At 37.6% G+C, this 25,872-nt stretch overlaps 6 protein-coding genes across 9 annotated transcripts in view; 3 read left to right on the top strand and 3 right to left on the bottom strand.

Annotated features, from left to right (window-relative positions):
* The window catches only part of LOC107187399 (mucolipin-3-like), a 36,942-nt gene extending 20,582 nt beyond the window's left edge, over positions 1 to 16,360 (top strand). Inside the window, exons 1-4 of one of the 3 annotated variants that reach the window (XM_015575498.1) lie at positions 13,479 to 13,558; positions 13,654 to 13,927; positions 14,519 to 14,801; positions 14,900 to 16,360. In XM_015575498.1, the coding sequence (XP_015430984.1) occupies positions 13,785 to 13,927; positions 14,519 to 14,801; positions 14,900 to 16,360 (1,887 nt within the window). In that variant the 5' untranslated portion in view covers positions 13,479 to 13,558; positions 13,654 to 13,784. Of the gene's footprint in view, positions 1 to 13,478; positions 13,559 to 13,593; positions 13,928 to 14,518; positions 14,802 to 14,899 lie in introns of those variants that run through there. The other 2 variants (XM_015575514.1, XM_015575506.1) reach the window with 2 other exon arrangements.
* LOC107187418 (BTB/POZ domain-containing protein KCTD16) lies at positions 11,179 to 11,955 on the bottom strand. The gene has a single exon (XM_015575525.1). The coding sequence runs from the start codon at positions 11,932 to 11,934 to the stop codon at positions 11,179 to 11,181; it is 756 nt and encodes a 251-aa protein (XP_015431011.1). The 5' UTR covers positions 11,935 to 11,955.
* Positions 16,361 to 18,456: 2,096 nt separating the features above from the next.
* Positions 18,457 to 20,625, top strand: LOC107186323 (kelch-like protein 5). The gene is made up of 8 exons (XM_015574166.1): positions 18,457 to 18,571; positions 18,651 to 18,964; positions 19,094 to 19,189; positions 19,262 to 19,451; positions 19,533 to 19,920; positions 19,995 to 20,207; positions 20,299 to 20,470; positions 20,548 to 20,625. Exons 1-8 carry the CDS (start codon positions 18,472 to 18,474, stop codon positions 20,623 to 20,625), a joined length of 1,551 nt encoding a protein of 516 aa, XP_015429652.1. The 5' UTR covers positions 18,457 to 18,471.
* On the bottom strand, positions 20,435 to 23,434 carry LOC107186330 (protein phosphatase methylesterase 1). Of its 2 annotated transcripts, XM_015574182.1 has the most exons (9): positions 23,361 to 23,434; positions 23,004 to 23,196; positions 22,833 to 22,942; positions 22,504 to 22,740; positions 22,210 to 22,275; positions 21,803 to 22,125; positions 21,289 to 21,421; positions 21,157 to 21,210; positions 20,435 to 20,468 (listed from the first exon to the last, which is right to left on the bottom strand). In XM_015574182.1, the coding sequence occupies exons 1-8, from the start codon at positions 23,432 to 23,434 to the stop codon at positions 21,192 to 21,194; spliced, it is 1,155 nt and encodes a 384-aa protein (XP_015429668.1). In that variant the 3' UTR covers positions 20,435 to 20,468; positions 21,157 to 21,191. The 2 variants fall into 2 exon arrangements, with proteins under 2 accessions (XP_015429668.1, XP_015429661.1); XM_015574175.1 differs by lacking the exon at positions 20,435 to 20,468 and having other exon boundaries at positions 21,088 to 21,210.
* A 523-nt stretch (positions 23,435 to 23,957) lies between these two features.
* On the top strand, positions 23,958 to 24,874 carry LOC107185872 (iron-sulfur cluster co-chaperone protein HscB, mitochondrial). Its single transcript, XM_015573647.1, has 3 exons — positions 23,958 to 24,329; positions 24,416 to 24,672; positions 24,745 to 24,874. The coding sequence occupies exons 1-3, from the start codon at positions 23,958 to 23,960 to the stop codon at positions 24,872 to 24,874; spliced, it is 759 nt and encodes a 252-aa protein (XP_015429133.1).
* An 87-nt stretch (positions 24,875 to 24,961) lies between these two features.
* On the bottom strand, positions 24,962 to 25,706 carry LOC107185883 (adenylate kinase isoenzyme 6). Its single transcript, XM_015573659.1, has 3 exons — positions 25,643 to 25,706; positions 25,374 to 25,525; positions 24,962 to 25,303 (listed from the first exon to the last, which is right to left on the bottom strand). Exons 1-3 carry the CDS (start codon positions 25,683 to 25,685, stop codon positions 24,962 to 24,964), a joined length of 537 nt encoding a protein of 178 aa, XP_015429145.1. The 5' UTR covers positions 25,686 to 25,706.
* Between the last annotated feature and the right edge of the window lie 166 nt (positions 25,707 to 25,872).

A 25,872-nucleotide genomic window follows, 5' to 3' on the forward strand; every position in this document is an offset into this window, starting at 1 on the left:
AAATTTGTCGGTGATGTATGGAGGATTTTTCCGAAATGGTGATACAACCTGAGAGGAAGTGATTCTACATGGAAAAATAAGTTGAAAATATAGAATAACATTTTTTCATGGGAGACTTTGTTTTTGAGAAAATCGACCTCAAATATTGATCTGAAACGCGTGTATTCGTTATGGAAGTAAGTAGAAACGGACCGTAATGAACAGACGCGTTGGCCAAGTCCTATTCAATTGAACGCGTATCCAATGAATATTCAAAGTCGATTATCTCGAAAATGAAACATCGTACGGAAAAATTTTATTTAAGATTTTCGACTTATCTTTTCATGCAGAATTATTTCTTCTCGGATTGTACCACCATTTCAGAAGCACCACGTATTTGAATACCAAATATTTTCCCGAATTCTGTCGTTGGTAAGATGGTATAACGTGGTAGAGAATAAAAACGAAATTAATAAATAATCACTAGTTATGGTAATATGTCCTTTGGTAAACTACAATAGAAAAAATAGATTATTATTTTATATGTATGTGTCTATTAACAGAAATAGTTTTAATCGAAATCGAGAATGATTTCTTAAAACAAGAATATATGTTTACGAAGGAAACAAACTAGATTGAGGGATTGCGATTTAATACTGTAGATTCACTGCGCCATTTCTGTCAACGAAGAACGATGGAAATTCGATATCGTTGCTGTAATCGAAGGTGTAATGGGTCCGAAGCGGGTTAAAATTTAATTCAATTGACACAGGCAATAAATCGCCGGTTTCAATAAACCTTTACCGCGTCACCAACGTGAAAGGTTATTAACCAAATACTCATTTCTTGCTTGAAATATTCATCCACTCATCTTCAATATTCTCGCACGATTAAATCTCCACTACCCAAACCCATTTAACCAAGACGCGATAAAGTGTTATTTACAATTCACCGGAAATACCTGTGAAATTCTTCAAACGACAATTTCAATAAGAATACATTCAACGCCCTGTAACGTGTCCCTGATCTTCTGTTAAATTGCTTCACAGCGATGCTCGGAATAATGTAACACGAGAGTATATCATCCACCCTATTTCACGATCTGACTTACACTCGATGGCACAGGGGTGGTGGATAGTAGAAGAGGATGAGAAAAAAAGAGAGGAAAAGAGGGACAAATCCCCCGAGAAAAAGTAATCTCCACTCACTTGTCGTATCATCCATTTTTATTTTTCCTCTCTCGATTTATGTATATACACGTACAATGATTCAGTATCGTCACAGTATGTAGCATCGTCTTACACGCTACCTAATACCTTTTTATAAAGTCGCGTGTCGCACATATAACGAACGAACGCGAACGATAACGCCACCGTGGAAACAAGCCGAAGGCGCGAAGTGCAGGCCCACCTTGATCTCTTCCGCCATTAAGCCCGTGAGGTGGTTGGGGGGAGAAGGGGGGTGTGCTCTTGCTTTTCAATTTATTTTACGCAAACGCCGCCGCCACTGCGATAAAACACAGGAAGATTGATGTACGACTCCCCCCCCCCCCTTCCTATTGTAACTACAACGAGGCAATCCATTTCGTACCAGCATTTCCAATCCCGTGCCGCTGTTAATCCAACAACAGAATCAAATCGAATAACAAAGTGGTCTCCTTTTGAAGTTGTTCACGCAAAATCATTCGGATTCGCACACTCTCTCGTCGATTCGAGGTAAAACGTATAGAAGAATAGTGTTTCTACTCGACCGAATCGGGTGTTCGAATGAAATTCTGGCCCCGTGCCCGACACAAGGTGGTTCGCTTATTAACCCTTTCGATACAGTCATGTCGGCTGTGAAACGTACCGAATGACTACGAACCACGTACTTTGGAGCAATACTAATGGTGACAATGCTACGTGGTGATAATATACGTTTAGGTACTGAATTACAAATAATCTTTAAATAAGTAAAACAACCGTTCAGTAGAAATGTAATTAAAATTTAACCCGTGGTAGACACACTTCATTCCAACACCCACTGTAGGCACACTGGCGCAAATCGGGATTTTCAAACCTCGATGTCTTAAATAAATATCAATGTTTAAATAGTTGTAGTAGTTTTTGATAGAAAACTTCCTCAGGAATCGATTGATGATACCCACATTTCGTGGAAAATTTTATATTTTTCATAAATGTTAATAAAGGAAGCAAGTCTTCGAAGATACTAAACACTTGAAGTATATACTCAATAACATATAAAACAAGGCCCATCGTCGTCGACAAGCCCACAGTTTCGACATACTCAAAGCTGCCCTTCTTAGCTTAATTATCCCAACCGAGTTTGATTAACCTAAAACGAGGTTTTATAAATTTCTTCTTGTCTTACTTTTTTTCATCGCAGACCATTTTAATATAGTAAACAGTTTAAATCATATTTATTTTCCTTTTGTTACACGCAACGTCAACAGAAATAATTGAGACATAAACATAAGTCATAACTTAGGACAATCTAAGTTGCTAGATATTAAATAAAACAATAGAAACTACAGTAGAACCATTTGAAAACCAGTTAAGACAAATAAATTAGGCTGTTTCTAAAGCCCTAAAAAACACGCAGGCCATTCTAGCATTAACTAAAATGTGAGAAGCATATAGTGCTCCAAATATGACGAAAAATCTTGAAAAACGATCATTTGTTAGATTGCACATTTTAAGTAAGGAGGACAGTATATAACCAGCCATTGCCGTTCGACGAACACGCGCCAAGTGTCGTCGCCGATTATTTCGTCGGGGCCGTTAAACGTGTTATCGGTTCGATTGGATTCACGGTTTTCTCGATTCCGGGACTCGTTTCCTTTCACGGCGAACCAGACGGCCGCGGTGTTCCTCGCCTCTAATCCACGCGATTAGGGGTATATTCAGCGGATCCTACCCGATGATCGACTACGGATCGATCCCACGGATCGGCGCGATATCCACGGCCGTTCGATGCCCGATCACAACAGGCACGAGGGAGGGGAATAGGAATTCTCGCGGCACGAGATGTCCGGGGGCTAACGATAACATCGGGGACACTCAGGGAATCGATGGTTCCATTCGAGGCCCGATACAGAGAGTCGCCCAGGTACACCGAGATTGGGAATGCAGCCAATTGGATTTGCACGGGTTGCGGAATTCCCGTGCGACGAGCAAACACGATCTTTACAGACTCCTCCGGTTCATATGTTTCCACAGTCGATCTGCTTCGGTTGTTAGGCGCCAATTCGAGTGATTTTCAAACAGATTCCAGTCGCTGTTCCACGATCTTCATATTTGAGACACTTACAGTGGAGTGATCGAATTAACACTGTTCAACACGTAAAATGATAGAACTGAACCAGAGTTTTTGGAGTTCGTTAACACGTTCACTGCCACAGTGAGAAAGGCCGTATGTAGCCAGACACAGTTTATTTCGTTTTTTTTTTAGTCATAAATCGTCGAACATATATGCGTTTAGTTAATATGTCTTGTTTTAAATTATACTAATTATATTAATGAGCTGCTAAATGTTCCTGTTTATAAATTGAATATTTCTTTATATAATTTAATGGCTCTTGTCACAGGTGACCACCATGATGGTCAACGTGTTAAAGGTTGTGGAACATAGGTTCCCGAAGTGGGCGCTGAAGAGATCTGAGGGGCGTTCTAAATATTTTATTTTCTTTATTTTCAATGTTGAAGATTGAGAGATTACACTCACAACTACACTTGGAAATTTTGATAATAGAGGTAGTTTCCCCAAAGGAGGCGTTGAGCAAAAAAAACTTTGATAAGGGGGCAGCGTGCCAAAAAAGTTTGGGAAGCTACGATCTACATAAAGAGTTTCGAATAACGAATACAAGATAAAGGAAAGTACTTCGCCATATTGAATTGATTAAGCGTGGAAATTCCAATTTTTACAATAAAATCATGTTGCTTCTTGAATGAGTAGACACTTGGCAAACAATTATTTAATGTCATTAACTATTTAAAGGTCAGGATGAAATGCTTGAATACTACTGCTTCTTTGCACTATGTATTATTCGAATAAAATTCTGCCCAACTCTGGTATGAAGTTACTGCTCTTCAGTTTGATTCATTAACACTTTCACTGCAACGTCATCCAAATGTGAGTAACACGTACATTGCAAGGAGATTGGATTATTTAAATACTTCTATAATATCAGCAGCAGTCACTAAAAGTATATATTTTCGACGATTTATGAATTGGGAAACGAAACAAGTGTGTCTAGCTACGTACGGTCTTTTTCACTGTGACAGTCGACGGGTTAATCTAAAACGATTGTATTCGTGCGGTGGTAAGTAGAAACAGAATTCAATGAACAGACGCGCTAGCCAAGTCCGATTCAATTGCACGCTTATCCAGCAGATTTTGAAATTCGATTACCTCGAAAACGAAGCGTTAAATGGAAAAATGTTATTTTTCTTTTTTGACTTATTTTGGCATGGAGAGTCACCATCCCGTCGTTTGTGCCACGAATTTGGGGCACACTATATAATACGTGTTTTTAAATTAAAAAAAATCGTTTCGTATAGAGTCAAGCGTAAGATCAGCATTGTATTCAGAAAATCAAAATCAAGTAAATAAAACCAGTTTCACCCCATCATTTTAGAATGTTCAAAATTTTGTTGAACAGTGTTATTAGAACCAGTTGCGTAAATTGACGACTTTATGATTTTAACACTGAAACTATCAAAGCAGTCAAAATGACTGGTCCGTATGTTCTTATAACAATGATTAAAATATTACATTTTCTGACATCTTTTACTGATTTTATTGCAACATGTAACTGAAAAAATTAGTTCATTTCTAAATTTGTATATTCTCGAAAATTTGTCATGATTATCGATCCGATAGAAGTAGATACACATTTATCGCCAGTAGTTCCAGTGTTAACTGTATTTTCTATAATTGTACAAGCTGAGTTTAATTTTTTTTGAATATTTTTAATGCACAATTGTTGGAAAAAACATTATCCAGTGTGGAAATGTTATGTATTGTGATTTTATTTCTCCACAGAACACAAAGAATCATATTTTTCCGGTACTATGGCTTTTGATTTGATCACCCACTGTATTACATAACTCTGTAAACGACTGATCTTTATAATAAATAATCCGTAGAAGTATTTACAATAACTAGTTAAGTTAGTGTAACGGTCTTTACCGCGTTACAGTGCAAATCAAACCCCATGGTCTCCTTCCGAGCGACTCTTCCCTAACGTAATTTACTTTCCTAGAAGACAAATTGGTCCAATTTCCAGAATAAAAGCTTCATCGGGTTCGATCCGATTATTTTGCTCGGGGACTAAAATCTACTCGTTATTCCCGGATTCTAAAATAAATCGCCTGAAATATTCACACCGTTCTCCGCCCGAAACTGCAAAATTCAGTCCTCTCGGTACACCTGGAAACGCTGACCGAGCAAGACATTCCTAGCGGAACGAAAATGGAAATACAAAAGTTTTCGAATCAGAAATTCTACCATCATCCGACGAAAACGATCCCCGTGATATCCGGCGACCGTCAAAGGACAGACCAGTGGTAACGTTCTAAAAAGAAACGTATTTTGAAAACTCAATCGATCGAATCTTTTGAAACTATGTGTATTTATTAAGGCACTATTAAACTATTCATTAGCATTTTAATTCAATCATCTGAACATATAATTTTCGACGTGACATGTTTTCTAACCCAATCTCAAATTCTGGTTATCTCGAATAAAAAAAGAAACAAATATTTCGATAAATTGTATACTTGTAGTCGGAAAATGAACCTAATCGAAAATCAGGTATCAAAATTTCGATTTCTTTTATATTTCGCAATAACAAAAGAAAATATAATTTATGTTTTTCTTAATCCTTTAGGTTCATAACATTTGTCTACTATAAGGAGGTAAATTATAATAACCATGATTTCAAAAGTCACTCGTTTAAAATTTAAGTATTGTACTATATTCCGTGCAAATTCACTTCAAAGTGATGTACCACAATCATTTTCAGACATTTAAAAAAAAACATATTCAGGAACATATTTTTAACCCCTTGCCTTACACCATCGAGTCAGACACGTGATAACAATTTCAAACTGAATTCACTAAACATGTATACATATATTCGTTTTCTTTAAATCGACGTGAAATACTTTGTTGCTGGTATTAACATTTACAGTTTAGAATAAATGTAACAATTGTCATAAGAATCGAATTCCCTTTGTATCTGGGAAAATATTAACCATACAATATTCTTATGAGTGAAGTCGTAAAAAAAATCGTATAACAAGGGGTTAAGACTATCAAAATGTTTTTTTTCACCGTTACACTGGTCCGACCCATTAATGCCCGCGTGATTACGATCGATCCGGAAGACGTTCGCCGCTTCCGGTGCAACTGACACTTCGCATTTGCAGACTGACGCGAGGCGACCTTCGGCGATGTAACCCGTATATAGGATGCGCACGCTCGATTGCCCATCGGATTCCAGCGATTCATGGTTCGATCATCAATAGGCTATATGCGGCCCTTTGACACGTCGGGCATGTTATCAACGTGTGCCGCGCGCGCGACTGTGGTACCACAAAAGGTCGACTCCGGTCTTGCCAAATTTCAGGGTTTCCGGTTGAAAAGCTCCGCGTTTCGAGCCAGCCCGGGGAATGATGATCGTGTCACGACTTCCTCCGCGCTGTTTCCGCGCGTAAATACGAGCATGGGAATATATATCTGGACCCCAGAATGTATTAAGTCCACTTTTTTAAGAACCTGACATTTTACACGTTTCCCGAATCTAATTTTTCACTTTTTTCAATGGTAAAGATTATTATTTCATTCTAACTTGTTTAGTTATTATAATAGTGTAAACATGATATTAAGTCCGTATAGGGAATTTACTGTAATGTTCACCATTTCTACACATCGACACTTGACTTAAGTCTATTCAGTAGTTCTAATGTAGCGATTGTTTCTCGTTGAATTGTTAACCAAACGGTTCCACAGTTACAAGGTTTTTGTTCCTTTGATTCGATCTCCTGTATAGTTTGGAAAGTGTGACTTGATACACGCTGACTCTCGGGTCCAGATACATATGTATCGAGATCACGTTAAAATTTTCGCTTCGAAACGATTCCGTGTTATCTATAATTGAACAACTGCCAAGTGTATCGTGTGCTTATTTATCATAAATCGGATAAAAAATGAAATTCTATACGAATTGAAATATTAGGTTTGTGTTCTTATAGAAGATAAATACGTAGTTATCAACGTTAAAATACTGCTTCTGTCGCATATCTTTTATTTGCGTCAGGCGATATTTGATATTTATATTCAAGACACGATGTTTCATATCCCGTCGCACGTTTTTGCAATATGACATCGACAGCGTACACGGCATTTCTCATGAGGATTTTAGAGCGAATTCAACGGAACATCATAGATAATTCTATAGGGAATCTACTAGATTGTACCGTATAGAATTGCCGTTTTGTACAGATCGATATAGAAACACTTGTTTTTGAGAAAAGAATGTTTGCACGATTGAAATATTCATCGTGACGATTAATAGCGTTCTTCGTACAAGATATTATCCGATACTTACACTAAAAATCTAAAATTCACACCAGAGAATAATGTCTTGATTACGACTTAACCCGCTCACTGCATCTTTTTAGTATCTTGGACAAAAAATTTTGTTATAAAATCAAGAAACAATAATCGTTTTAAGATCATTTAATACATTTTTGAAAATACTTGTATTGCTTTTTATTTTTATTTTTTTAATCAATGTGTTTGCTCACAATAAAAAACGATACTAGTAGTCACAGAACAACCATTTTTTCTAAAAGTAGGCGTCCACTAGGGGACAAATGCAGTTAGCGGGTTAAATAAAACGAACCATATTCATGTTTGTTACATCCAATTTGAAATCATGACAATTAGTCTGGCTCGATATTATAAAGCAAGGGGTCAATTTACTAATTGCGATTGATTATCCAAAAATATCGACAATTTCATGCGACACAGCCTTAATATCACTGTTCAACACATCCGAAAATGATGGAACTAAACTTAGTTTTTTGCATTAATTAAGGGTTCCTGAACACGATACTGGTTTTTTCTCTACATCTCACAAAGTCTAGCTTTTTAGATATAAAGTCAACGCTGTTCAATCCGATTCATTAATCTTAAACGCGTGTATTCGTTATGGGCAGTAAGTAGAAACAGACTGCAATGAACAGACGCGCTAGCCAAGTCCGATTCAATTGCACGCGTATCCAGAAGATTTTCAAACTCGATTATCTCGAAAACGAAGCGTTAAATGGAAAAATGTTATTCTTCTTTTTCGACTTATTTTTGCATGTAAAATCACTACTCGACCGTTTACACCACGATTTTGGGGGCACCCTGTATAATACATGTTTCTTACAAGTCCATATTTACAATTAAATTTTAAAAAATCCTCAAATATAATGTCACAAGTGATCATAGCATTCAACAAATACAAAATCAAGTAAATAAAACCAGTTTCACTGCATCATTTTAGAATTTTCCAAATTTTGTTGAACAGTATATGAGGCATCATGGTAAAAGAATGTGACATTTGAGTACGTTCTATACGAGCCGCCGATAAAGATTGTCTTGCAACCGTAGAAACGGCCACGGAATTACCATCGATTCGACCGTTACGCGTATAAAGTCACGAAATATGAAACGAAAGTGGCGGGGGGCGCCGGTATGGGATCTACGATACTTAGATCGAGTGAAATTACGGAGTCCCGCGGGATAACGGGGTATTTGAATTTTCTTGAAAGGAACCATTTGTTTAGTCCTGACACGATCGCGCTCGTTCATCTTGAAAAATTACCGGCTCTCACGGCGAAATCCAGAGGAAAATCTGCACCGCTCTACGGCCTGGACCCCAGAGCAGGTCTTTTTATTCTCTGCTACACGTTCGAAATTACTTGTTGCTACCAGTACACGGTACTCCATTAAAAACGCGATTCCTTTCTTTCCTTTACACGCTTTTTTTTATTTTCTCAAATTCGTTTTTTTATTTATTAGATTCTACCTTGACAAAACAGAGCCAATGCAAGAAGATGTAAGGGGAATATAATCGGTGCGATAAAATATAAACAGTGTCCCGTACGCCATCCCCTTTAATTCGAAGTTGTTCATTTCCGCCGCGGGGAAATAAAGGGGACGCGCTGGAAATCCAAGCCGTGTCGCGTTCGTCCCGTCCGTCGCATCGACGCCCCGACGGGCAGTCTCGTTTCGCTCGTTTCCTCGCCGCCAGGAACCCGTCAGACGATCCTCCGAATTGTTTCAATTCGAGAAAGACTAAAATATCTTCGAGACCCTCCGCGTCACGTTTTCTAATAACGACGGGGTTCGTTTCGTACCAGCCCGATTTCCAGCCTCGTGAAGAAAAGAACCGTCGACCGAATTCGCTACGCAGCCGGTTAGAGAAACATCCAGTTATCGACTACAGTATTTATTTCCACTGCGAGCGTTATTACACGGTAAAACTATTTCGTGCCGCTTGACACTCGTCCCAAGGAACACGCTCGATTCTACACAGACACGACAATCACGGAAACGAAAAGCTCGGTTACACGTTACCAGTCGTTTCGGTTCTACGCGAAACGGAACAACGGACATAACCTCTAATAAGACTCTGACAAAGAATCGTTTAAAGTGAGGGGATTGAGCGTACAAGGTTATACGAACCACGGGACACGCGTTTAACAACGCGTTCGCTTGTACGTACACAGAATCTCTACGTTTACACACGATACGTACACACACACGCACACAACGTTCCCTTGTACACAGACACGTCCAGCCTTCGCCGAGATATCAAGCTCACAGCCGCGTACAGCCGACCAGCGTTGTTTGAAGCTGAATCTTGAACTTCACCGGGTCTCTCGATTCATCCAGACGATAAGATTGATAGAGACGATAAGTGGGGAAACGTTGTCAGTTGGGTGGGCAACAGCTTGTTTATCCTGCATTCCACGTACGTGATATAACCGTTTGAAAATAATCGGTATGACTTTAAAGTTATCGATCGGTTCACGTCGGTTGGGTCTCGTTAAAGTTTCCCTTCCGGCGGATTCCTTTCAACGTGTGTCCAACCGTGTTTCGTTCTTTTCTTTTCTTCTATTTAAATCGTTCCACGGGAATCTTCCAGACAGTCCAGTTGTAGTTCCGACAAGTCTTTCGAGTCTCCAGTGCCGGAGTTCGGGTCGTATTTCCATGACGGAACTTTCTCGATTCGGTGGATAGATAATATAGTGTTCAACCAGTAGACAGTTAAGAGGGAAGGATGAACCAGTGGTGAATAGAATTTGAGAAAAAAGTGGTCTCTCGTCGAAGCTTCCACCGTATCCTATGAACCAAAAACGGTAATTCTACCCATTGTCATAGTTCCTCCGATGCTTCGAAGTATGTTGTCATTAAAGTCTCCGTTTCATGTGGGTCAATCAAATTCTCCGCGCTCTCGCCGGCCAGCCCGAACGTTCAGACCGAACATTTAAAGATCCGAGGGGATCCAGTGTTATTTTCCCTTCGTCGTCCTCCTCCTCGAAGTTTCGCCCGGTTTCCTTGGGTCTTTGTGCCAACGGTCAATTAGTCCATGTCCCGCGGAATTAAGCTAAACGAACTTGGACTTTGTTTCATCCTCGGTGCACTTCGGCCGGATGTTCAACTCCACGTTGAACTGTTCTCCGCATCCTCCTTCCAGATACAGGGACAATTCTGGTTAATTTCCATAAAGACACCCCGGCGTCGTTTAAAGTCGAGCCACGACGACGAAAACCATCGTGGTTCCCGTTCGTGGATGGAAAAACGAGCGAAGTAATATTTTTATAGAGGAATGCGTGACATTGCCGCTCTAGTAGCTCGATGAGTTTGAATAATACATGCACAATGTTCACGGGAAGTTCATCTACTCTTTACTCTACCGGTTCGCCGATCAGTCCCGGAACGGGAAGAATCTCTCGAGGAAGCCCGACATCGTCCTCTCCCACGTTTCGTCGACGGACGAAAGATTCCGTTCTCGATGCTGAAACCGGCTTTTCATCGTCGATCCCGTTCGAAATGACACACCAACTATTACAACCTGAAACTCCGTTCAGCTAAACATTTTCTCGGACCAATTGGAGGAACAAGGAACGCTCTTCTAATTTAATCGCGGACAAAAACGAACTCGTTGTAATGATTCCAACGATTCTCCTCGGAGTCCACGCCGGGTTTCAGTTGCTCCGCGCTGCCGCCAGCGGTACCGGAACCGCAGCTGCCGGCCAGCTTGAATCCCTGTTCCTGTAGCATGTCGAACGCCTGTTCGATCGAGCTGTGCTTCAGAAAGAACCTGGCCGTGTAACGATCCGAACTCCCGTGATCGGGATCGCGGCTCTCGTTCAACGTCTCGCCGAATACGTCCCTGCAAAGTGTCACGCGGCCACACACCAGTATTCTGGACAATTTTCGGAACTTGACATCCGCCAGACCCTCGCGACCAAACGCGAAGCTGCCGCGATAGCCAACGATTATGTATCCGGACGTTCTTTTCCCCGACATGGTCAGAGAACCGGCGAACTTGCAGTTGTTCTCCAGCACGGCTCGCTCCAATCCAGGGAGACCGTAGAAATTCGCCTCCTGTCGCAATCGTTCCTTCTCTCGGAACCCCTCGGGCAGAACGAGAGCCTGATTTCGTAGAAAATCGAGAACGTAACGGAAAAGCACCCCGTCCCGATCCAAGAAATATCGGCCCTTCGCGTCCTTCTCGACCGGCGTTTTTCCGGAGAACAAAGTCGCAAGATGAGAATCGCTCTCGCGGGTGAGGGTGGTCAACGCGGTGGTGTAAAATACACCGCCCACGTTCAACTCCACCACGCTTGGCACGGCTTCCTGTTGCTGATCCGGCTGCTGTTGATCCACCATGCTGCCCCCGATACCTCTGCACGGACGCGTTTTATTTTTATGAAGCCGCGCGACTCGAGTCAACGACGATGTGTCGTGAATCAACGAATAGGGGATACACAGTCGGGTCACACGGGGGGATTTGTACGCGGGACGAATGGTCGAGGAGGGATAAGAAAAAAAAAAAAATAATTGAGTGACAACCGTCGGGCGCTCTGTGTTTATGTCCCTCGTTCTCGCGCTACGCCGCGACAAGTCCGACTAAGCACCCCGCCGGAGTAACACTTTTCGTGGCACTGCACACAGCACAGAAGACCCCAGCCGAGGGTCGCGGTGAACAGGGAGAATGGGATACACGTCGGGTCGGTGACCGAGGACAGCTGAGAGGATTCCGAACGACGACAACGGTGGTGGTGTTGGTGGACAGAATCCAAGATCTGATCTGATCCCGGAAAGCGTGCTCTCACGGGGTCCAGGAACGAGGAAAGACTGACGGGAGAAGAGAGACTGCGCCTACGGTCGGTCGAGGAAGGCCGAGCTTAGCTCGGCTTCGTCGCTGCGCTTCCTCTTCTAGGCACTTCGCGCGCGCGGCAGGACGCACCACTCGTGCGGTGTGTATTGCAAGGGCCCCGATACGCTGGCGCAGAAGGTGCACCGAGAACGCGCGCCGATCGTCCACGAAAAGGAGAGGAAACGCGCGCACCAACCCCCCGTTTCGGTCCATTCGATCATCGTGCCACACGCGGCAGGACCGCGTCCGCGTGCTCTTCTTCGGCCTACGAATTTTTCCCACTATCCGTGTTCCCTCCCCCGCCGTTAATTGATTACAGGTAAATTCCATCGGCTGATCACTTTTGAGACCAGGCTCCGCTGCACCTCCAAATATCGAATTCTCCTCCGACAAGTTGTGATCAAACGGGCTCACGCGAACAAAAAAAGAAAACACCGAGGGTGTACTTCTGATCCGCTTACCTGTACATGTGCCAGCGTGCATTTCCTGTCTTGCCATGTAACTTTGTTTTCACGGCCTCTGGTAATTGATGGATCCGCTTTTAGCTCTGTTGCTTCGAACCTTCCCTCGTGTTGCGACACTGAATTATCGGGATTGTTATTCACGGTTTTTCTCATTCACGACTTACAATTCGATGTATACGTATGAATTATATATTTTTTATATATATATAACCACTCTAGGAATATTAAAAAGTATTTACGTTCAATTCTACGTAATAACGGACATATAGTATTTTATGTTAAATTTGACCTCTTGGTGTTTCCTATAAAGGATTGTCAATAAAGTTATATTTAGTCATGAAAATATGTATATAATTTCTGCGTTCATTGATTCTCTAACGTAGTTTACAATCCGTATACGATAAAATCTCGCGCCACGGGGTAATGTATTAAAAACTGTGACGTCATATACATATTTGCGATGACATCTATACAGTGTTTAGTATTTAATCATCGAAGAATTGAACGTCCTCCCCGCCGCTTATCCATACCTCGTGATCAGCTGGTTTAACGAACGGCCGAAGCAGCGCGCGGATCAGTCGCGCTTGGTACGTGAATTGGATGGCCTGCGATGGCCGCTGTTAACAACGTGAAATCTTTACGATCTCCTTTCATACCGTATTTAAACCCAGTACGTTCCGTGCATTATCTTCGTTCTATGCGGAATACAATTACGCGACAGAAGCAGATGTTAGTCGATAATCTCTCTGGTGTGTTGCTACGCAGATCAACGCATGTGAACAACTCGGCCCCTCATCGTCCGTCGGAAATTGGGACGACAATTCCGCGGGATAAATCGTTTTCTGTCAAAAATTTGGGCCCATTCAAGTGTCGTTTCAAAAAGCAACTCGTACGAAATGACGGAGCCACATAACAGAAACTATCGGGAAGACTCGAGGGGAAATGTTCTTAGAAATCATTCGTGGAGTAATGGGCCCGACAGCGAGGATGAACTGGCTGGTGAAAATGGATTGCTTGATGAAAATATGACCAGTCCAAGGTTCGTAAGATTATCGCACTATTTCTAGTCCGTTCTTGATCAGACAGTTCAAGAAAATCATTGTTAAAGTTTTTGTAACGTCAGTTTCCGTATGATTTTTAATCGATAATGGGCGTTAATGTGACCTTTATATCACTGTTTTTCTTTGTCATTTGGTTCACCACACACAATACGCTGTTGCACTCGGTACCATATCTTTGACGATACGTTATTGAACTTTGTAGATACCTTCCTGCTACTAGCTTCCTTCAGAGAATTATTCTTTGTCTACTGAGTGAACCTGTGCCATAAAAGTTATAGAGAACTCGTGTTTCTTTTAATACATTCAATAAATGTTTATTGTCAAACACGGTAAATCATACAATAAATTTCTTTGATAAAGCATACAATGAAAAAATGTGTAAAACATTCATTACTAGGTTATCTGTATTACACAACCAAATATTGTTTATAATAAGGCATTAGATATTATTAACTTAATAAAAACCTAGTTGTGGCAAAGCTATTCTGAGAATAACATTAAAGAATATTCATTAAATTGAAAGTTAAATGCTTTTATAATTCACACTGGACATTTTTTTATGTTTATAGATATCAATCAAGTGTAGCAGATTCACTCGTATGTAATATGACAATATTTTCAGAAGAAAAGATGCGTAGGAAACTGAAGTTCTTCTTTATGAACCCTATTGAAAAATGGCAAGCGAAACGTCGTTTTCCATATAAATTTACTGTTCAAGTCATTAAGATTGTATTGGTTACTATACAGCTGTGTCTATTTGCTCATAACAATTACATGCATGTAAACTATGCTTGGGATAATCGAGTAGCTTTCTCACACCTATTTCTCAAAGGATGGGATGCTACACAAGAGGTAACAGATTATCAATCATACATGTAGTAATTAATACTGATATCGCATGATGAATGTAAAAATCAATTGTACTTGATTTTGATCATTCTGGCTTTCAGGTACCAGTTTATCCACCATCAACAGGCCCCTTGGCAATTTACAGACAAGACGATTTCTTTAGTACAATTGATTATGCTCTAGATGGTTACTATAATCTTAGTAATGCAATTGGATCTTATTCATATACTGCAGAAGACAACTCAGTAGGCCTGGTTGTACTATGCTTATATCATTACAAAGAAGGTATTATTTTTGGCTTCAACGAAAGTTATGTTTTTGACAAAGAAGTCACAGAAACGTGTATAAATATAACTCATCAATTTTACAAGGCATATACCACGTCAAAGCATTTATTGTCTGCAAAAGAAATCCATGTAAATTTCTCAGCCCTTGTTAGGGCCCACGTAAAATTCGCCTTAAAAACAGTCAACTTGAAAGCTGCTGGGCCCATGACACCGCCAGATTGTTATCAGTTTAATGTTATTATCGATTTGGACAATCGAGATTTCGACGGACAAATTTTACTCTCCTTAGATGCAGAACCAAAGAGATTAGAGTGCAAAGGCGATACACGTTATATCACGGATAATCGTATTGAGTCAGCTTTAAGGACGTTACTAAATTTGCTTGTAATTTTGATTTGTAGTGTGTCTTTGATTTTATGCTCAAGAGCTATATACAGAGCGCAACTGTTGAAGTTCGAAACCATGAATTTCTTCAAGAAAACGTATGGCAAGACATTGAGCCTTGAAGGAAAATTAGAGTTTTTAAATTTGTGGTACGTAATGATCATTGCAAACGACCTTCTAATTATCATGGGCTCGGCCATAAAAGAACAAATCGAACGGAAACAATTCGGCAGTGATCATTGGAACGTGTGTAGCATATTTCTAGGAACTGGAAATTTACTTGTTTGGTTCGGCGTACTGCGGTATCTCGGTTTCTTTAAAACGTACAACGTTGTTATTTTGACGTTGAAGAAAGCTGCCCCGAAGGTGGCACGATTTTTAATATGCGCGATTCTTATTTATGCTGGCTTCACGTTCTGTGGCTGGTTAATCTTAGGTCCGTATCATATCAAATTTCGTTCACTCGCGACAACCTCTGAATGCTTGTTTGCACTTATAAATGGCGACGACATGTTCGCCACGTTTACAATAACATCATTCAAATCACCAATGATGTGGTGGTACTCTAGGATCTATTTATACACGTTCATTTCATTGTACATTTACGTGGTTCTAAGTTTATTCATTTCTGTGATAATGGACGCCTATGACACGATCAAGATTTATTACCGCGATGGGTTCCCGAAAAACGATTTGCAAACTTTTATAGCGTCATGTACAGACGAGGCATCCAGCGGTCTTTATAGGGATGATTCTAAGAGCGATCTTACAGACCTTCTTGATCGTTTTTGTTGTTGTCGGAAAAGACCCTTTTATGGGTCATTCTCAGGGTCGAATACAGAATTCCCAACAAAATCGGAAGAAACATGCGGAGGAGCAATCTGTATATAGTGCACTACTGAACAATAATGCATTAAATAAATATTACGGCTCCATGGCAGATACTTGGTATTATCATGACAATTTTGTCGCCTAAAGTATTTCTGACGAAATTATATTGCAATTTGTTTTCAACATTACAGTTGTTGCCTCTTTTTAGTTGCCATTTTTGTGTCATACATTTACCAATAGCGTAAATATTACCGACACTAGACTTTCGTTAATTTTTGCTAGTGCAAAATATAAATTTTTTATGTAAAATAGATTGCAATGTTCAGAATGATAATAATGGTAATATCATTTTTATTGATACAGTATGATTTGCGAAGTATTAATATTATTGAACATAATTCATAATGTACATAAGTAATATCTCTACCGAGAAATTTAATGGTGCAAATTTTAAGAATAATGTATACTTTCTTTTGTCAATGAACATTTACATGTATGTATGTATATATAAGCAAAACTGTATCATGCCAGTTATCAGAAAGGATGATTTATAATGTACTGTTTTGTACATGCATAAACATCTGCAAAATATTACCCAGTATTTTTTAAGAAAAACTGAAGAAAATTAATTCAAGTAGGTAGTTCATTAAAAGTAAAACTAACGTTTTTATTGGAAATCAAATAGCGCATAAATAAATAATCTCAACAAAAAAATATAAGTAGCTCGTCAGATAGTTAGGTATTAAAAAAATCTGTAACTTATATTTGCGACATATTCGTAAGAGTTTTATTGCGTCGTTTTATACAACTTGCATTGTACATGGCATCTAAATATCTGTATTTGATGATGAAATCGCGTTTTATTCAAAACAAACGAGCACACTGAAAAGAAATGTGTTATCCAAAGAAATATATTTATAATAATATTTACAATGGAGTACAATACAATTGTATCATTTTTTAACTAATGTTTCATTTTTTTCCCTTTCTACAAATTAATAAACGTATCAGTCATTGTGCAAAATAGTTCGTGACTTCAGATGAGTCACACATGTGCTATGTGCACTTTCGAATGCAACTATACATATATACTTTACTGTACCAAAATGCAGTGAATCGAACTATATACCAATAAAAGATGTGCCTTATTATACATATACAAATGCCTATATATATACATATATTAGAAATTAAAATGCGACTGACTGTTACGACAAACTACAAAACGAAATAAATACTATTCAATTTTTAAAGAAACTGACATATCTCTTCGTAATACATATTTGTCACAAAAAGAATTAAACTATAGATACTTGCACACAATCTTTGTTAATAAATAGATAAATATCGCCATCACATTTTTCTGCAAAACGTATAACGCACAGCGTGTCCTGTATTTACAAACATTTAATATATTATTTACTTAAATTTTGGAGGTGATATTTTTTTGTTTATTTGTTTGTATGCACTTTACGTACGAATTTAGTACAGAGTGCACTGACCCAAGAAACGAACAGACGTGGTCACTGACCGTACCCAAACGCGATTCACTGTTTACATCCAGTTTTACATCCCGAACTGTCAAGGTGAAGCGCGGCGTCAACAGTACGTCGCTGTTCAGCTTCAGTGCACCACAGACCGTCCTGAATCGAGGGAAAAGTTAAGTATTATAATTCGAAGTTTTCATATCAAGTGCCTTAAATTAATCAGATACAGTGTCGTTACGGTGAAAATAATTGTCCGAGCGTTATTGTGCGAAAATGTCGAGATTAAGTCATGCCGGAGCAGGAATAAAGAACTTTTGTTCTCGAACAAAGAAGCGTCTGCCAGTGAGCACAGTATCTCGAGTATAGTCTCGAGTATATCTGTTTCTCAAGATGAAAATTTTCGCGTGTCAAAGCATGCAGAGAATAGTCTCAAAGTCATGGAAAAATATTTACATAAACAACAATTAACAGACGTCATCTTAATTGCCGGTGAGAAGTAGTTTCTTTGTTTTCAAATACCATTTTTATTATTTTATTGGAGTTGTTTAAATTAAATATTATGTGTCAAAACTGATGATTATTACAAAAGCATCTAACGTCTATTGTTTTATTATTTATTTAGGAAACAAACGTTTCCCAGCACATCGCTTAGTACTTAGTGCAAGTTCAGAATATTTTGCTGCAATGTTTACTAGTTCTCTCAGAGAATCGGCTCAAAATGAAGTTGAATTAATGGAAGTAGATGGGGATGCATTATGGGCTTTGGTCTGTTATTGTTATACAGGTATACCTTTATAGAGAACAGATTAATAGATGAATAATCTATAAATATTGTAAAAATAATTTGTTATTTTAAAATGCAGGCTGTATAGAATTAAGGGAGGATAGTGTAGAAACTCTTTTAGCAACAGCATGTTTACTACAGCTCAATCCAGTTGTTAAGGCTTGCTGTCAATTTCTTAGAAAGCAACTCCATCCAAGTAACTGTCTAGGAATAAGAATGTTTGCAGATACACAGGGTTGTACAGATTTATTAGAATATGCTCATGCATATACAACCAAACACTTTATGGAAGTCACGAAAAATCAAGAATTTTTATTACTATCTGCTAATGAAGTTGCCAAATTGTTAGAATCGGAAGATCTCAATGTACCTTCAGAAGAAACTATTTTTCATGTAAGAAATTATATAATTTAGATACAGAGGAAGATTTAGATAACTTAATCCTCAGTGTCAATGATTATATGTTATTAAACTCAAGGCTTGAGGTGATAGAAGAACTATTACTGTTACTATTAACTTCAGGCACTTATGACATGGTTGGAATATCATCCAGAAAATAGACAAAAAGAAGCAAGCAGACTGCTAAGTCTTGTAAAACTACCTCTGTTGTCCCCTGCAGTGAGTTGAATATTATTACGCATTCACAAAAATTGTGTAGACTGTGAATAGATTTCAATTGATTTTGTACAGTTTATAGCCGACAATATTGAGAGTAATGAAATGTTCAAAGATCAAAGAGTGGCACAAGAGTTAGTCATGGAAGCATTAAAATATCATCTTCTGCCAGAGCGTAGACCATTACTTCAATCAGGACGTACAAAGCCTAGGAAAGCAACTGTAGGTCACATGTTAGCTGTTGGAGGAATGGATGCTAATAAGGGTACTGAAATATAAAAGAATGGACTATACTGAAGTAAAAAAGGAAATGGGCGTTTATTCAATTCATTATTATTTTTATTAGGTGCTACTTCTATAGATGCATTTTCCTTGCGTGATAATGCTTGGAAACCAATAGCCACGATGAGCGGTAGGAGACTTCAGTTTGGTGCTGCTATAGTAGATAAGAAACTAATAGTTGCCGGCGGAAGGGATGGATTAAAAACATTGAATATAGTCGAATGTTTCGATTTTTCCACTTTAACATGGAACACACTATCTCCTATGAATGTTCATCGTCACGGATTAGGGGTGGCTGTATTAGGTGGACTTTTGTACGCTGTTGGCGGTCATGATGGTTGGAGTTTCCTTGACACAGTAGAAAGATGGGATCCATCTACGCGACAATGGAGCTCCGTTTCGCCTATGTCGATACAGAGATCTACAGTTGGTGTTGCTGTATTAAACGATAAGTAAGATTCTAAATCAACTTGTAAATACACAATCAAAAACATGATTGCCGAGATATCATAGTATGAATTTTCAGATTATATGCTGTAGGTGGAAGAGATATAAGTTCGTGTTTAAATACTGTAGAATGTTATGATCCACATACAAATAAATGGACTCCTTGTGCTCCAATGTCAAAACAACGGGGTGGAGTGGGTGTGGGAGTAGTAAATGGGTGTCTGTATGCATTGGGAGGTCATGACGCGCCAGCCACTAATCCCAATGCCAGCAGATTTAATTGTGTTGAAAGGTATGTATGTTCACAAAAGAATCCAATGAATAAATTACATCATAAACATTAATGTTTATATAAATATTTTGTAATATTTAACTATTATTAGGTATGACCCTAAAACAGACACGTGGACAATGATAGCGCCAATGAGTGTCCCTCGGGATGCAGTTGGTGTTTGTGTACTAGGCGACAGGCTTATGGCAGTGGGAGGCTATGATGGCCAACAATATCTCACACTTGTTGAAGCATATGATCCTCATCTTAATGAATGGGAACCTGTAAGTACACACAGATTAGCTCTAGAATTTTCTTAGAAATATAAGAAAAATGTATCACAAAATATTTTCATTTGAAGGTTGCTCCTTTAAAAGCTGGACGAGCAGGTTCGCCATGTGTTGTTGTAAAAAATGTACCTGGTTTCGGATTTGATTAGTGATATAATCATACACATCTTTAAGTATGGATTGTAAAAACGAAACAAATCTTTTAAACATTATTTTTTACATGAAAAAATGAATTCATGAATGTTGCAATTATGTGATTTGAAAACAGCGATGTTTCATATTTAGTAGATAGTAATGTCTGTATTACGTTTGTGTGTACTGCCGTAAATTTGTATATATTTGTACTTACATTTTTTGTATGGACAAATTGAAGTATTATACATACGAGAATGAGGCGACTGTAGAGTAACATGCTAGTTTTAAGAATTTTTTAATAAAATCTTTTTATTATATTTTTTACTCACACCTTTGTACAGATGACAATATATCTTTACAAACACATGATATAAAGGTATGCGTGTGATGATAAAACAAGTAAAGTATGTAAGATCAAATTTATTTTTCGCGTCGAGATACTGTTTTTATTTACATACGTACCCATATATATTTTGTGAACATACTTTTTTCAAATAAATAAAATAAATCATTTTAACTAATTGATTTTCTCTTAATCGTCTTACTTAACAAATTCGCCCATTATGCCTGTTCATGAAGCTTAACAAGCAGGAAATGTTCTGAAACAAATATTAAAAATTGGAATTAACTACATATAATGATGCATACATATTTCATTGAAATGTATCAATGTTTACCGGGGAAAATCGGTTGCTGGTTCTGCAAATTTGTGTCTAACCATAAAAGTCGCAACCGCCTCTGCTACTTTATCTGGAACATCTTCGTGCACCGCATGCCCGCATGCTGGTAATACATGCATTTGAAATTTACCTAATAAAAGAAACTGTAACATTGGTATATTTTCTGTGTGGTACCACAGACGAGATATAAGAATAGACCTAACATGCAATGTAATTTTTTGTCCCCTATTTCGGGGGTGTCAGAAGCTCCCGTACCATATCAGTATTACATTCCTTGCTAGCGAAACCGAAGCAATAATGTATGTATGTATGTATTTCTATATGCAATCACGGGTGTGTGTGTGCTGTGCGTTATCACGGTGTCGAACGTAGTTCCTGAAATCTTTTATGGAGAGGTGCGCTCGAAACAGCGTGATTTTCGTGGGACACCAAGTTCCATAATATGTTAGGTTTATTCTTATATCTCGTCTGTGGTAGTACCTATAAATCATAAAGTTTAAATTAATTATACCTTGCATCTGTCCAACAGTGAGCTGTTTGTCTAATCTATCCACGCCAGCTAGAAGTAGCATCTTAGGAACTGGTACATTTAAAAATGCAGTTGACAATCCTTTAAACCACCCAAACCAATGTTTTTCAGTCTTTGATAAGTCTATCCTCCAAACATATTTTTTAGTGGCAAGGGCAGTAGTATGCGGTGGCGGCGGTAACATATTTACAGGCTCTTCTTCTTGGATAACATCTTCTCGCGAAATCGTTGTCTCTGTATCACACTCACATGATGAATGTGACAGTGACTCAATGTCATGTGTGGCTAATTTATTGGTTTCAGTGCTAGAACATTACAAGATGTGATATATTAGAATCACAAGAAAATAACAGTCACATACAAGTGATATCATATGTATATACACTAACTTCTTTATTTGTCCAGGAACCGACACTTTAGCTGATTGTACATTACGGATTTGGCCACTTCGTACACTAAAATGTGGATAATTAAAGATAGTCTTCTGTAATCTTGATTTTGATTATACAACATAAATATGGAAAATACTAAAGAAGTAAATAACATTTTAGTTTGTAGAGGATCAGCCAAAAATGCCTTCCTTCTGAAAAATGTGCTTAGAATAGCAAATTTTGTTAACAATATATTTTGTTAACACTATTTTCTCTTACATTTGTTTTTCTAGAAGAATATGAAATACTAACCACCATTCCACAGCTTGAGGTATAGAACTAAAACTAGATGGTCGAGATCTTAAAAAGCTTTGCATAGATGCTAGTGCATCCATAGCAGTTCCTTCAACAACATCAATAACTCCTAATCCACATAGATTTGGGATTAATGGAGCAGCTCTCACAGCTACTGCACCACCCATACTATGACCCACCATTATTACAGAACTATCTTCCGTTGTTGCTGCTTTTATAATTGCTGCAACATCTCTAACAATGAGGTAGAAGGACCAAAATAATTTTATAGTCTTGACAACACATATTATGTAAATTATATTCAATTGAGAAAATGTTTCACTCACTCTGCTAAAGTTTCTGCAGATAAATCTTCTTCATTTTCAGTGAAAGTATCGCCATGTCCTCTAAGATCAATTGCCATAACTTTACAGACTATCATGGTCATAATTGACTTCTAAAATATATAAAATATGCAAGCTGTTCTGTGTTTCAAAAATCAAATAATCAATACCTACTGTGAATTCTGCCCATGTTAATGCACTGTAACCACCCCCATGTAGCATTACTAACACTGGTCCTTCCGTCCCCTTGGTATAAATATGAAATATGCCACTTCCTATTGTTATATCTTCGGAATGATCAAAATATGGAATCCATTGAACTGGTTCATAATCTCTCTTACGCTGAAATCCTTTTGACTTGCTGACCCTGCAATGTTAAAAAGTACCAATGATCAATATTAATCAACATTAATACTTTACGTTAAATACGCACTGAAACAATGTTACTCTCGAGTATAGTTCGATAAGACGTTATTAATTATTTGAATTTTATTCAAGAATACAAGTTTTTATAGTTCATAATAAACTAACCTAGAGCCGATTCCAAAATTGACACCTGATGGTGGTAGTTTTGATTTTAAAATCGACTTTTGGAGGGAAGACATGTTAGTATTCAGTAAGCGTCTTCGCTTTTCTAATAATACTGTTTGCAATTACGATTATTTTCACAAATCTCATGAACACATCACAAACTGTAATATAGCTGCTACCATCCCGTTCAAGAAAATGCCAAAATACGTTCTGACAACTTTACTGTTACATGTATGTATATATGTATACTATATAACCGGTGAAAATAGTGACCATCCCACTCTGACACTTTGAGACTCATTAGTTGAAATGAGAACTCCCTCTTACGCTGTGGTATTCAATGGTTTATATAGAAAATCGCTTAAATTATTGTACCCTCACGAGTAAACTCGGCTTCCTCTGGGGGAAAAAGTTATCTAAGGGAAAAACCTCCTACCACTTGGTATTTGGAATTATTAAAAATTATGCCAAATTATCATTCAACATTTATTTACAAAGTGGTAGGAGGAAGTCTATCCTGTTCAAATTTATCAATTCGCAATTTTTTACATGTATATATTCACGAATGAATAGGTTATAACACATTGGTGACAAAAGATGTACTCGAGTAGAATTCTTTTAATATTTACAAAAAAATATAACAATTCATTTCGGAACTTAATAAAGCAATACCGAAATTTGTACTCCTATCATGTAAAAAAAACTTATTTTCCCTCTTCGTTAGTCTTCACGAACGCATCACGCTACTCGAGTGATAGCCCATTAAAATGTTGGAATTGTAATTTTATATACAAATCCGCACTATTTTGTTCAAAATGTAAAACATTGCAAGAACCGCCCGAAAGTTTAACTTACTTCGATATAATGGGTATTCCTAAAAGTTATGACATAATAATTGTTGATATCCAAACTAAATACAAAGAACTTCAAAAGTTATTTCACCCTGATAAGTTTGGTAACAAATCTGAAGTAAGTATTACATATTTTAGTATTCTTAGCAATTAATATTTAGGCAATTTCCCTATAAATTGTTCTGTTTTGCTTTGTTTTTATAGAAAGAAAAGCAACTGTCCCAAAACATATCATCACTAGTAAATAGAGCCTATAATACTTTGTTAAATCCTTTACAAAGAGGACTGTACATATTAGAATTAAATAACATAACAATATCTGAAGGAACAGACAATATGGATCCAGAATTTCTAATGGAAATAATGGAGAAAAATGAAGAAATAGAAGTTGCATTGAATGATCATACAAAGATACAAAAATTAACAAAAGAAAATAAAGAAATATTGAACAGTTTAACAATGTAATATTCCTTTTTACCAAAGGGATATGTAATAATTTGTCATCAAATAATAAGGACATGTATTTGTTTTAGGGAAATTGCTGAGGCATTTCGAAAACAAGATATTAAGAAGGCAGAAACTCATCTTATAAGAATGAAATACTACAATAGTATTAACAATAGATTGAAAAAACTGAAACACGATTTAGGTATAGTAGAATGAATGTAAATTAATTCTAAAAGTATATGAAATGTCTTTAATATATGTATATAATAATTGTAACATATAAATAAGTGTTTACTATAAACATTATATTATAATATAATACACTTTCCATTGTTGAATCCATTGGCATATTCTATTTACATTGTCTGCAACTTGATTCATATTATTACTCATTAATTCATGAACTATTTCTTCTCTGTAAGCTGATCTTGCTTCTTCAAGGATTGTTTGAAATATTTCACAGTCTATATTATCTTCTAATTTTTTCCCTGTGTAACCTCTGTTCTTTAAACGATCATACAAAATTGTATTGTCAGTCCTTAACACAAAAACAATGTCAAACCATCTTTCTGGAAAGAAATCAGACCCATGGTAATCAACAATTTTTCCACCATCACACATTAGTTCTTCCATGTGATCCAATAACTATAATTAAAAACTATGTTATTTACAAGTTAATAAAGACTTCAAAACTTATGATAATCGTAACAAGTACCTTATCTTCATCTAAAATAGGGCATTGATATACTTCATCATATTCTTCTAAACATTTGTTTTCAATAGCAAATTTGCTAACATCTATCCAAGATAATCCTGTCCTTTCTGACAAGAGACGACACATTAAACTTTTTCCAACTCCAGGTGTACCTAATGTTAAAAAATGCATTATCCTAATTTACGTTACTTCTATATGTTAATTCGCATTGTAAAATGTAAATTATTATTTTAATATACTTAATAACAACATTAATAATTCTAATTTACCGGTCACTAAAATATTTGGAGAACTTTTATTCATGTTGATCATCTTTTAACAATTGGATTATGTTATCTATTTACATAAAAGTTGATTTAAATTACTTAAGCATCCTAAACATTGTTAAACGTAACACTTAGAGGTTAACTACAAATGTTATTATGTTATGTGTATAGTCTATGATACAAGGGCGCTTATTTTACTTTCAACTTCAACGTTGTTCAACGTGGTAATGAAA

This window comes from Dufourea novaeangliae, unplaced genomic scaffold, assembly GCF_001272555.1.
Source record: "Dufourea novaeangliae isolate 0120121106 unplaced genomic scaffold, ASM127255v1 scaffold14, whole genome shotgun sequence".
Classification (NCBI taxonomy): Eukaryota; Metazoa; Arthropoda; class Insecta; order Hymenoptera; family Halictidae; genus Dufourea; species Dufourea novaeangliae.

Excerpts from the sequence above, each read along its gene's own strand:
- LOC107187418 (XM_015575525.1), bottom strand. The coding sequence starts at position 11,934 with ATGGTGGATCAACAGCAGCCGGATCAGCAACAGGAAGCCGTGCCAAGC.
- LOC107186323 (XM_015574166.1), top strand. The coding sequence starts at position 18,472 with ATGTTTACTAGTTCTCTCAGAGAATCGGCTCAAAATGAAGTTGAATTA. Across the intron at positions 18,965-19,093 it reads CAGAAGAAACTATTTTTCAT|GCACTTATGACATGGTTGGA; the intron begins GTAAGAAATTAT and ends TATTAACTTCAG. Across the intron at positions 19,190-19,261 it reads TACCTCTGTTGTCCCCTGCA|TTTATAGCCGACAATATTGA; the intron begins GTGAGTTGAATA and ends GATTTTGTACAG.
- LOC107186330 (XM_015574182.1), bottom strand. The coding sequence starts at position 23,434 with ATGTCTTCCCTCCAAAAGTCGATTTTAAAATCAAAACTACCACCATCA. Across the intron at positions 22,126-22,209 it reads GTTCCTGGACAAATAAAGAA|CACTGAAACCAATAAATTAG; the intron begins GTTAGTGTATAT and ends GTAATGTTCTAG. Across the intron at positions 21,422-21,802 it reads CACTGTTGGACAGATGCAAG|GTAAATTTCAAATGCATGTA; the intron begins GTATAATTAATT and ends TTCTTTTATTAG.
- LOC107185872 (XM_015573647.1), top strand. The coding sequence starts at position 23,958 with ATGTACTCGAGTAGAATTCTTTTAATATTTACAAAAAAATATAACAAT. Across the intron at positions 24,330-24,415 it reads AGTTTGGTAACAAATCTGAA|AAAGAAAAGCAACTGTCCCA; the intron begins GTAAGTATTACA and ends TTGTTTTTATAG. Across the intron at positions 24,673-24,744 it reads ATATTGAACAGTTTAACAAT|GGAAATTGCTGAGGCATTTC; the intron begins GTAATATTCCTT and ends TATTTGTTTTAG.
- LOC107185883 (XM_015573659.1), bottom strand. The coding sequence starts at position 25,685 with ATGATCAACATGAATAAAAGTTCTCCAAATATTTTAGTGACCG. Across the intron at positions 25,526-25,642 it reads TCCAAATATTTTAGTGACCG|GTACACCTGGAGTTGGAAAA; the intron begins GTAAATTAGAAT and ends TTTTAACATTAG. Across the intron at positions 25,304-25,373 it reads CTATTTTAGATGAAGATAAG|TTATTGGATCACATGGAAGA; the intron begins GTACTTGTTACG and ends TTTTAATTATAG.